The following is a 10,188-nucleotide window of genomic DNA, read 5'->3' as shown; positions in this document are numbered from 1 at the left end:
ACACTTAAAATAAATTACTTTAGAAGAACTTGTTTTTGCCTTCTTAGTACTACTCCCTTGACTTTCTTTAATCTTAAGTTTCTCAACTTGAGAAACACTTTCTTCAAATTTCCTCTTGAGAAAAGGTGATTTTTTACTTCCATGGAAGGGCCTAATTCCCCTTTGGAAACTAGTCTTTCTTTCCTATGTTTTAGTCATAGTGCTTTGTTCACTATGACCCGCCCCTTATTCCTCCAATTCAAGTTAACAAGCCAAGGCAAATGCATCATTAATATTTATAAGTATGGTTTTTCTTTTCCAATATTTCTTTCCTGTAACAATACTCAATCCATTATAAAAAAAAAGCAATAAACACTTTTCATAGTCCAGTTGAGTATAGGTTAGTTGGTTTTGGAACTCACCAACATACTTCAGAAGTGAGGCTTTTCCTCCTTCTTGCCTTAATTTGAGAAGTTGCAATCTTTCAATGAAGTTTTGCCACTTACTCTCAAATCTAGCTATCAATCTCTCACAGACTCGAGCCCAAGTGGTTTCTTTGGCATAGTTAGGATTGATTTTGATTTCTTCATCAAACCAATCTAAAGCACTTCCCTCCAGTAATGTAGACAAAGTCCTTATTTTATCCACATCCCTTTCAATATCATTGGCCAAATGCCAATGTTCAATTTTCTTAAGAAATCTCCTTACAGTCTTTTTGTGCTCTACGCCCTTCTACTTTTTTGGTTGATGAGTCTTGACTTTGTGAGAACTTAGCTTGCCTTTTTGACCTTCAAGTAAGGCCTCTCTTCTCACATTTTCTCTCATCAAGGAGTCTATCAGAAGTTGGTTCATCTCCATCTTCTTCTCAAACTCCTGGTCTCTCTCTTCCATCAACCTCATGACCATTTTCTCAACTTCATCAAGGGAAACAACTCTTTGTTTCTCTACTCTTGATTCTTCTATTGAGTCCTTAGAGGTCTTGGAAGAAGTAGGTCTTTGTGATCTAGGATTCCTTCCTTCTTTATCAATATCTTCCTCATCACTATGAGATTTTTGAATTTCTTGCAAGCTTTCTTGAAACTTCTCTTGCTCTCTTTCAACTTCCTCTTCACTATCCATCACCTGGATGAGAGAAAGATCCTCTTCAAGCAAAGGTTTCTTTTTCACCAAACTCATTTTGGATTTGGATTTGGCTACTTCTTGACCCTCTTGCACTTCGGTCTCAAGGATCTCATCCTTGTCCAATAGTTGAAAGGCAGTTTTGGTAGTTTTCTTCCCCATCTTGTGCCAATGCTTCTCTTGCCTTAGTCCAAAGATTGGTTCCAGAAATTTCCCTCCAATCTACTTCTCAATACCGATCTAAAACAAGCTCTCATACCACATGTAACGGTTCTCCTCTTGCTGGTCACTCGATTTCACCCTGAAACGCCACCAACAAGAAACCCCATTAATACTGGCCCTGTGAACTGGACCCTACTCCCGGATACTGTCACCACAGTCTGGTCTCTGTAACTCCAGACTCATGCCGCCAGCAAGCTAAACTCCGGTGGTCGGTGTAAGTCCTCCTGACTCTTCCGGATCACCCGGGACTCCACAGGGACTCCAAAATACTCCCCCTCACACCACACGCTGCCCCCGCATCGTGTGGTTCCTCGGTGTGAGGGAGGTGGCCCGCCCATCCACTCCATCGCCACCTCGCCACGGCTTTCCCATGGGCTTAGAGATCGCGGGGGCTCCAATTACCTTTTGACTCAACAAGAAGTGTAAGAGTCAGATCCTTTAGACCCTTACACCATATTGCTCGCTATACAGCTCCAGCATCGGAGGGATCGACGCCGAGGCTTCGATGTTGAGAGTTCCTTAGTGATTTAGGGTCTCGTATCCCTTCGTGCTCCTGCTCTCAATTCGCCGACGTCGTAATAGGAGAGGCGTTGTTCGAGAGAGGAAGAGCGAGAACGAGCGGAATTGGGTTACAGGGAAGGGAGACCGGGAGTTGCACTTGGTGGCGAAGCCTTTTGTGTTTTACGTTGTGTTTGAGCTGCAATTCTTTTGATGGAGGGGCAGACGGGATACATCCGCCGGCGACGTGGTGATAGGTGGACGGTGCAAGTGCGCACGAATCATGGTGGAAGAATTTGGATCGGAACCTTTGGCAGTGTAGAAGAGGCGCAGTGGGCGTTTAATGCGGCTGAAGTCCTGACAGAGAGGAGGATCTACGATGCTGAGGCCTTTGGACACCACGTATTTCGAACACACAAAGATCAAGGTGTTTCGTATGAAGAATTTGTTAAACTTGAATCCAAAAGGTACTCGGTATTCAAACAGCACGAGCCAGAAGTGAACCGCTTCCTGAATAGATTGCCTGGCCAGCCCGAAACAGTGCCCCAAGTCGTTTCTGACATAGCGTTTACAATCATTGCAAATGAACTGAAAGCAGAGCTTGTACCTTTGAACATCGACGAGCGGCAGTTTGGTGCCGCTGAAGACCTTGTGAGTATGGAGAAGTGGGCGTTTGATGCGGCAGAATACCTTATGGGGAGGAGGGACTACAATGCTGAGTACTTCGAGAATCATCTATTTCGTGCTCACAATGACCTAGGTTGTGCGTTTAGGGACTTTGTTGTAAGTGAATCCCTAAGGTACGCCTCTTTGCGCAAGCTGCTGCTGCTAGTGGACAGTTGGCTTAATACATCACCCAACCAACTCGATATACCGGATCGGATTATCTAAGATGAACCGGAAGAAGCGGGTCAAGGTAGCAAAGAGGACGAGATTCGCTATCTGTTCGATCAATTCAATGACCAGATGAGCACGCTCCCATTCTGGACGCCTCAAGCGCAGGACTTGATTTCGAAGCTCAAGGAAGATGTTTTATCCCGTTTAACACTTAATGGATAGAGAGGAGCGGTGAGCAGGGGCTCAGGTATAGCGTTCATCCTATATCAGAGATTTGAGGACCGGACAAGTCTTGTTGGTGGGCTGTATTTTAGTGCACAACTTTCTCTATTCTGTGCCATCGGATTTAGGGTTTCTTTCTGTGACCACTGATCAAGTCGAATGTTACAAATCTTTGAGATTTGGCTTCAGCGCATTCGCAGAAAGACGTTAACGTCTACAGAGTTAAGGGTTAAAAGCCTCAGGCTAGGCACACATGAAATTTCTGTTCGGAAAATTTTGTGCTAGCGTCACAGTGAAGATGTTGAGGACTTCAGAAGTGGGGAGCTTGCTGTGTTTCTCTCCATTATAACATACAGTTGTTAGAATCGATAATGTGTATTGCACAGTTCTTTCATTTTGTTTACCTTGCATGTTTGTGTGCAGTAAATGTTTGTTATGTAATTAATAGTTAAGATGTCGATCATGACTGTGTTTAGTAGTTGTAAATTGGTTTTACATGTATGGATGAGTTCAAGCGAGATCGAGGAATGGTGTTCGATGTTATGAGAATCTGATACTTTTTTTTTTATATAAAAGCCTTATATTTGCATCTAGACTTTTAAATTATCATTTTGGCCTTTTGATATTTTTATTCAGTGGCTGCCAATGCATCGGTACTCATTTTACATCTTCTTGACCTTTTTCTTTTTTTCTTTTTTTTTTTCCTTCTTTGAGTTTGATTTTGGAAGCAGAACTTAACATAAGTATATTAAGATTTGTGCCATCAGAACTACTATTGATCCTCACTGTTGGTCAAAGAAATCTGTCTTCCACCCACTAGTGACAAAGGAAAAAAATAAATCAACAAATCCAAAACTCTCATAGCATATGAACCAAGCTATGTTCTGTCACGCAAGAATTCGCCCCTCAATCCATTCAAGGCCTTCATCCAACACTTCCCAACATGTGACACAAAGCAAACAAAGAACCCACGTTGAAATGCGCAAAGGTGGGAAGCCCTAAAAGGAACCACCCACCACTGGAATTCGCAAGCGGGGTGGTGGTGGGGTACTATTGCAGTGTCGGAATATCTGTATTGCGACGGTATTTCTGTAAACGGGGAGGAGGAAAAGGGGTTGGTTGGTTGCTTGATTGGCAATTTGCAGTCAAATCATTTCATTCTTTTTCTCGACTTGTTTCGGCCGCGATGCTTCGGATCCCAGGTTTAGAATTTGCGCTGGGTGGGGGCTCACTTTAGTGTGTTGTGGTGTTTTTTCGGCGATTTCTGTGGTGGGGCGCGTTGTTTGCATCCGGTCTGCCCTGCCTGCAATTGGGTGCCCCTTACCCGCCCGCTCACCCGCTTCTCCGTCCGTTATTTTTTGTGATTTTGCACCTGCCCTTATTCATCAATAACTGAGAATGTCTCTTACTTTTTTCTTTTTGTTCTTTTTTGCTCCTCAGGGTTTTCGTTGTGGGTACGAATGCAAGCATAGTCTGAGTTACGTTTAGGTTCCCCCCCCCCTCCACTGGGCGATGCAGGAGACCCCAGGGGGCTTAGCACTCTGGAGACTCTCGTCCGCTGCCAGTTCTGGTCACATGGTTTACCATGTCGGCTGCCCTTCGTTCACTTCTCTCGCAAGTGTATTTTGGCTTTTGGCATACTGGATATCCTTCGCTTCAGCTTCGCTGGGCTCAGTATGTGTGGGTTACCGTAGACTCGTTTTGAATGGCGTCTTCGGACGGTTGGAGTCGGGGGATGGTGAGCGGAGCCATGCAGTGTGAAGAGGTGCTTGGGGCTTGTGGATGACGACAACCACCGAATCATGGGATTTGTGCAAGACCAGTGTCGATGATTTCAAGTTTCTCCGCGCTTTTGGGCGTGCCTCGTTGCCAGCGCGCCTTTTACTGCGTCGTTTTCGGAAACGTATTTGAAGGCGGTAGTGAGTTTAGTGTTTGACGTCCTGGTGCTGAATTTTTGCACTGTGACCTGATCCCTTTAGCTTCATTGTATATTTCGGGTAACGCTTTCTGAAGAAGTTGAGTCACCTGCTGCGCATGGTTTCTTTTCATGTCTACAGGTTAGTTATCCTCGATTCTCGAATGAGACGCACATGAATGGTGGCCTCTGATCTTTTCAGTTTTGCAAATTTGATGTGCCGTTAAGTGCACATGCTAGATTGCGATAGTTCCTTTCATCCTGTCTATGGTGGTTTAAACGTGCGTGAAGGGGGGTAGTGTTTGGCCGTGCACGTGTCTAACATGTCCCCTGTTGTTTGGGTAGCTTGTTGGGTTCTTCTTGAGTTCGCCATTAGATCTCCAGTTTTCAATCATGTCATCCTATTGTCCTCGCAGGTAGATGGGACGTGGCGGGGCTTCTATTTTGTTTATTTTAAAAGCTAAGCTATCAACGGTGATCTACAGTTGTGAGAACCTTAAGTATACTGAATCTTTTGGAGGAATTTATGCTGGGGGATATGTATGATAGGTGGCTCACGTTGGTCCACAAGCATGGATTGAATTACCGATTGTTGTGAGAAAAGTCGCAACGGAAGGGTTAGACACCCAGGATTTTGATGAATAAGTTGGGGATATGATGCTGCGAGAGGTGGAGTGGCGTTCTTTACTTGTTTAAAAACTTAATCTCTTTTTAAAATCACGTATTCATAATTTAGAAATTACGGTATGTCACTCTGGTGGGCGAGGGTGTTCGCTGGTATGTGTCGTTCAGTTTGATTCTAGCATTAGTGTAGCCAGCGAGCTCTCATCTTTAAAAAACAAAAGCATGTTCATCTACAGATCTACAATGTAGAATGAAGACTTTGGTAGGGATGCAACCCTTTTCCAGCAATTTTAATATCTTCAGGTGACGGAGCTTTTTAGTGCTCATGCGCCTCTTGCTGGTACTACGAGTGATATCGATGGTATCTCGTTAGTTGTCTCAGTGGGCGCCACGGCTGTAGGACCTAAATGAAAGAGTGCCCTGGGTCACACTGCCTGGTAGGCACGTGGGCTAGTTATTTTTTTTTTTTACTGATGCAAACTGTTTTCATTACTGCTGCCGTGTCGAAGCTGTGTGTTTTAGATACTGTTAAGCACCGTGCCTTCATTGAATTAGGATCTGCGAGGTTTGCCCAGATCCTAAATTTTGTTGTCCCCAATGATAGTGTTATAATGTGGACAATATTTTCGTACAACTTAGACACTGTTGTGGAGTATCTCCATGTCCCTATTTTTCTGAGTGGTTGTGTAAATTTCAAGCGAATTTCATCAGCAATCATGTTAGTAATCGATCTATCGGCATGATGGTGATGTGTTTTCTGCGGTTTATGCCTGTTTGTTCCAACCATATCCAGGGCGAAATTCACTGTTTTCTCGTTCTGGATATCATCATACTTAAGTATAGTGAAATTCTTCGGGCATGCGTAAAATTCATCATAGAGCTTGCGGAGACGATTGTTTCGTTGACTTCACTAAAGTACCTCCATTTAATATTCGAACCTTGTGGTCATCACCTGTTGGATTTTGTGCTTGGAAAGTATTTATTTTGCTTTGATTTTCTCGGTATTCTTTGATTGATTGATTTATTTATTTATTTTTGTGTGTGTTATTGCAAGGAAGAGCTGTGGACTGCTTTGGACTATATCTTTTTTCAACTATTTTTCTATTCTCTTTTCACATTTAGAGGTGCCGAGCGATTTGCCTTTTTAATGTAGATTCGCTTTCAATGCAGAGCCGCAGTAGAGGCATGGAGTACGCTGGGAGAATTAAGAACAAGGACCAGTTCCATTTTTTCACTGACAAGCAAAAACAACAGATTTGTGAGGCATTCGACCTTATTGACACAGATGCCTCTGGTATACATGATCAACCCATTTCAATCGGTTGAATTGTGAACAAGAGCAACGTGATGGGAGATGGGATATTCAATCTGGCATATTGACCGATAAGTTCATGCGTGCGTCTCTATTTTGCAGGAGCGGTTGACTCTAAGGACCTGGTAGTGGCCATTAGGTGAACAATCCCTCTTGCATGTACTAGTAATCCGATTGATCTTAAAACCCATTATATCCCACCGGGAATCACAGAATTTTCTCAGTAATGTGTACCTGATCCTTTGTGTTTGATCTCACGTATCAGCTAATTGCTGTATTATTTGTGTGGCAGAGCCCTTGGATTAGAACCCAAGAAAGAGGTCAGTTTACCCCTCGTTGGCCATTTCCTGGAGAGTCTTCCACTTGAATACTTCCAGATTTTAGGAGTCTTACGTGAAGTGTATGATTCCATCCGTTAGAGCTGCTTCTTGGCTAGTGCTGCTCATTGTGGACACTTCATTTCAGATGGAGACCGTGAGCATCTATGTCTAGATGATATTGCATCTGGAAAGCGGATCAAGTACACACTTTAATCGCTACATGCTATTGCAGGATATTGAGAAGATGATCTCTGACATAAGCCCGGATAGAGGTGGTACCATTGCTTTTGAGGAATTCTCGCAAGTGGTGACGGCTCAAATGCGAGTGCGTGACTTCAAGGGTGATTTCCTCTCTTCAACTCACAGCATAGGATGGCTTAGCCCGCGCATATCTTTCTCGACTGGCATTGTGGACAAGACTTCAGTGCGTGAAGTGGAGAAATTCGGAAATAGTGCCAATGAAGATCAAAGGAATGCTGATGATCGCACTCTTGATTTCGAGTTCTGTATGGGATCTTCTCCTCAGGATCTTGTGTCCGGCAGCTGTATGTTACCGGCAGATGAGCTTTTTCACCAGGGAAGGCTTCTTCCCCAAAGCCAACATCCCTCTCTCCCTCGAGAAGATAAGGTTTCTGTAAGTTTTTCTGGACCGCTGGATACGCTCAAAGTACCTCGTGTTGATTTTGCCCTGTCATCTCAAAGACAACATAATTCGGGACTTAGTAGGTCAGGTCCATTAACTCGGGGGGAAATGAACTTTTTGGAACCTCTTCAAAGGCAGGAGAAGAATCATTTTAGATTTTCAGGCCCACTGGACATGCGATCTGCCCCTCCTTCAAGGTTTTCTGGGCCCTTATGTGCCGGAAATGCAAAAATATCATCTTCAGTTCCTTCTGAAGGTGCTGGGAAGCCGAAATCTCAAGCTTGGGAGAAAGTGATTAGCCTTCTTAGAAGAGCCCGATCGGATAGTCATAGAGACCGGCTATGTTCTGATACGGAGCCAAGATCACCTCCTAGCAAACAGTCTACCCCAGCTCAGAAGAATTTTGTCTCCGCCGCTAGCTCCTTGCGCTTGATCTTTCGAAGGAATTCTTCCATCGATAAAAGCGCGAAAACGACCCCTTCGGTTCCTTGTTCGTTGCAAATGAAAAGTATTGTTAGTAGTCCTCCGCCCTCAGGGTCTCGAATTGCGTGGTCACCACCACATCCCGCAGCGTTTCATACTCCACCTGCCCAGGCTACCACCAGCAAACCCACTGGTTTAGCTGCTCTTCATGTGGCGTCCCCAGTTTATCCTACGTCTTCAGCCCATGAGATGGACAGAGATGTTGAAGTAGACACGTGGAGCTCTTCCGCAACGGATGTGGATTTAAGACCAGGTTCTGTGAGGAATCCATGGAGAATGCACGAAACAGAGAGTTCCTTAGAAATGACTTTCGACAAGTTTGATCAGGTGAATTGCACGGATGTTAAAAAGGTTGAGAGAAGCCTTGGAATTACAGCGGCAGCAGCAAACCCTACTCGGATCGTATTGAAGAATCTGGAACGGTGTAGTAATCCGGCATCTAAGGGTGGCAAGGGTCAAGATCAGCTCAGAGCTTTGAGAACAAGGGAAATCCGCCGCAGTCCTGAGAGATTGGCCTTGTACACTTCAAGCGTTAGGGTTACTCCTGTACTCAATGTTCCCGTGTGTATTGCACCCACCATGCGCAGTTCTAAGGCTGCCAAGGGTCGGCTCGCCAACTTGCGATCTTTATTGTCACTTAAGAAAGAGAAGGATGAAAAGTCTTTGTCAGACCCAGCGATGGTGGCTTAGAAGCCAGTTGCGACAGGAGTGGAAGGTTTTGTACCTTTGATGTCTCAAGTTTCTTCTGGTCAACTTATACACATAAGTGCCGGGAGCTTGAATTTCCATAACAGTTAAGAAATTCTGACTTTGTCTCCACAACAGCTGCAAGTGTGGGTCGAGTTTTAGCGACCAGGAAAGGACCGTGCTCGAAGCTGTTCATATTACACAGTCCTCCCCTTTTATAATTGGTATTGTAGCCCTATGAGCGCATGGCATCCAACGAAAGAGTACCGCGCCTGCGCTTTTAGACAATGACCCTTATGATCTTGTAGAATGGCATTTCATCTTTAGCTATGGAGTTCGTAAGTTGTGAAGAAGTTCACCGGTTTAAAGGCCGTAGCTTTCAGTTACGTCCGTAGACAATGCCTCAGAACCTTGAGTTGAATATTCCACCCATTGTATAGTGATTTCCCAGGCACTGCGTCAAGATGTAGGCTCGAGGCTGTGGTGCAGGGAAGAGTGGCCTTGTCTACCACCTTTGTGAGTGTTATATCTTTTTCACTCAAATATGGTGATGGTGCTTAGTTTTGATGGAAACGTCTCCCAACTCGATAATGCGGAGGTCACTGAGTTGATTTAACACATGAGTCGGGGCTTTTCCATTATGTCCAATCATACGTGGATCAAATCTAGGATTTCATAATGGATTCACAACCAGCGAATGTTTGGAAGGATCGTACAGGTGTAGGCGTCTTCAAGCAGGCAATCAAATGCTACTTTACATAAGTTCGAGGTGCCCGCCACCATGAGATGAGAGCAGAAGCTTAAGGAATATATAACCCTGATTATATTTTAATCTTTTTTTCGACAGGTTTTTTGTAAAGCAAAACAGGACTGGGTCCTCGTCAACGTAGGTCACTTCTAGAGAGATTGATATCTGGGATTCACCGAGAACACTCCCAAACAATCAATGGTGATGGTGCTTAGTTTTGGTTGCTTTCCAAACATGTGCTTCTCACTAGTAGTAAATGCCTCCATTCATATTCTGAAAACGGCGAGTATTGAAGTTATAAGCAAATGTGTATCAATGCACCCATTGCTTTTGCTGAGCGGCTTGGTAGACATTGTTATTTTATCCACGCGTCCTTGTGACATAGGGGATTGACTTAGGTTAGGGCACTATACCAGAGTGGACTATCTCAAGCGATTGTGCTGCAGATGTTTTAGAGATGCTGGTGTTAGAACCTTCAAGTTTGCTCAGCTGCTTCTCAATTTAGTTCTGATCTCGTAAATAAGCACTGGAGGACGATATTGATTGGAATTAAATGAGTGGGAAGTTAGGGAGTTGTGG

The 10,188-nt window shown here is 44.3% G+C and overlaps 1 protein-coding gene and 1 long non-coding RNA gene across 3 annotated transcripts; both read left to right on the top strand.

Annotated features, from left to right (window-relative positions):
• The first annotated feature begins 3,856 nt into the window (after positions 1-3,856).
• Positions 3,857-9,889, top strand: LOC112280498 (uncharacterized). The gene is made up of 5 exons (XM_024516052.3): positions 3,857-4,079; positions 6,587-6,710; positions 6,831-6,867; positions 7,021-7,048; positions 7,281-9,889. The coding sequence occupies exons 2-5, from the start codon at positions 6,602-6,604 to the stop codon at positions 8,862-8,864; spliced, it is 1,758 nt and encodes a 585-aa protein (XP_024371820.1). The 5' UTR covers positions 3,857-4,079; positions 6,587-6,601; the 3' UTR covers positions 8,865-9,889.
• LOC149989457 (uncharacterized) lies at positions 4,030-4,718 on the top strand. Of its 2 annotated transcripts, none has more exons than XR_016501956.1 (2): positions 4,030-4,169; positions 4,318-4,718. It is a non-coding gene; the product is annotated as an uncharacterized LOC149989457 (long non-coding RNA). The 2 variants fall into 2 exon arrangements; XR_016501957.1 differs by having other exon boundaries at positions 4,049-4,190.
• Positions 9,890-10,188: the final 299 nt, after the last annotated feature.

Source organism: Physcomitrium patens, chromosome 3 (assembly GCF_059467195.1).
Source record: "Physcomitrium patens ecotype Gransden chromosome 3, ASM5946719v1, whole genome shotgun sequence".
Taxonomy (NCBI): Eukaryota; Viridiplantae; Streptophyta; class Bryopsida; order Funariales; family Funariaceae; genus Physcomitrium; species Physcomitrium patens.
Note: the sequence above shows the minus strand (reverse complement) of the source record. Positions and strands in the feature narration are given on the sequence as shown.

What these genes read in the sequence shown, in the direction of transcription:
- LOC112280498 (XM_024516052.3), top strand. Translation starts at nt 6,602, where the DNA reads ATGGAGTACGCTGGGAGAATTAAGAACAAGGACCAGTTCCATTTTTTC. An exon ending in GACCTGGTAGTGGCCATTAG is followed by an intron (nt 6,868 to 7,020) that starts GTGAACAATCCC and finishes TTTGTGTGGCAG; the next exon opens with AGCCCTTGGATTAGAACCCA. An exon ending in GATTAGAACCCAAGAAAGAG is followed by an intron (nt 7,049 to 7,280) that starts GTCAGTTTACCC and finishes ATGCTATTGCAG; the next exon opens with GATATTGAGAAGATGATCTC.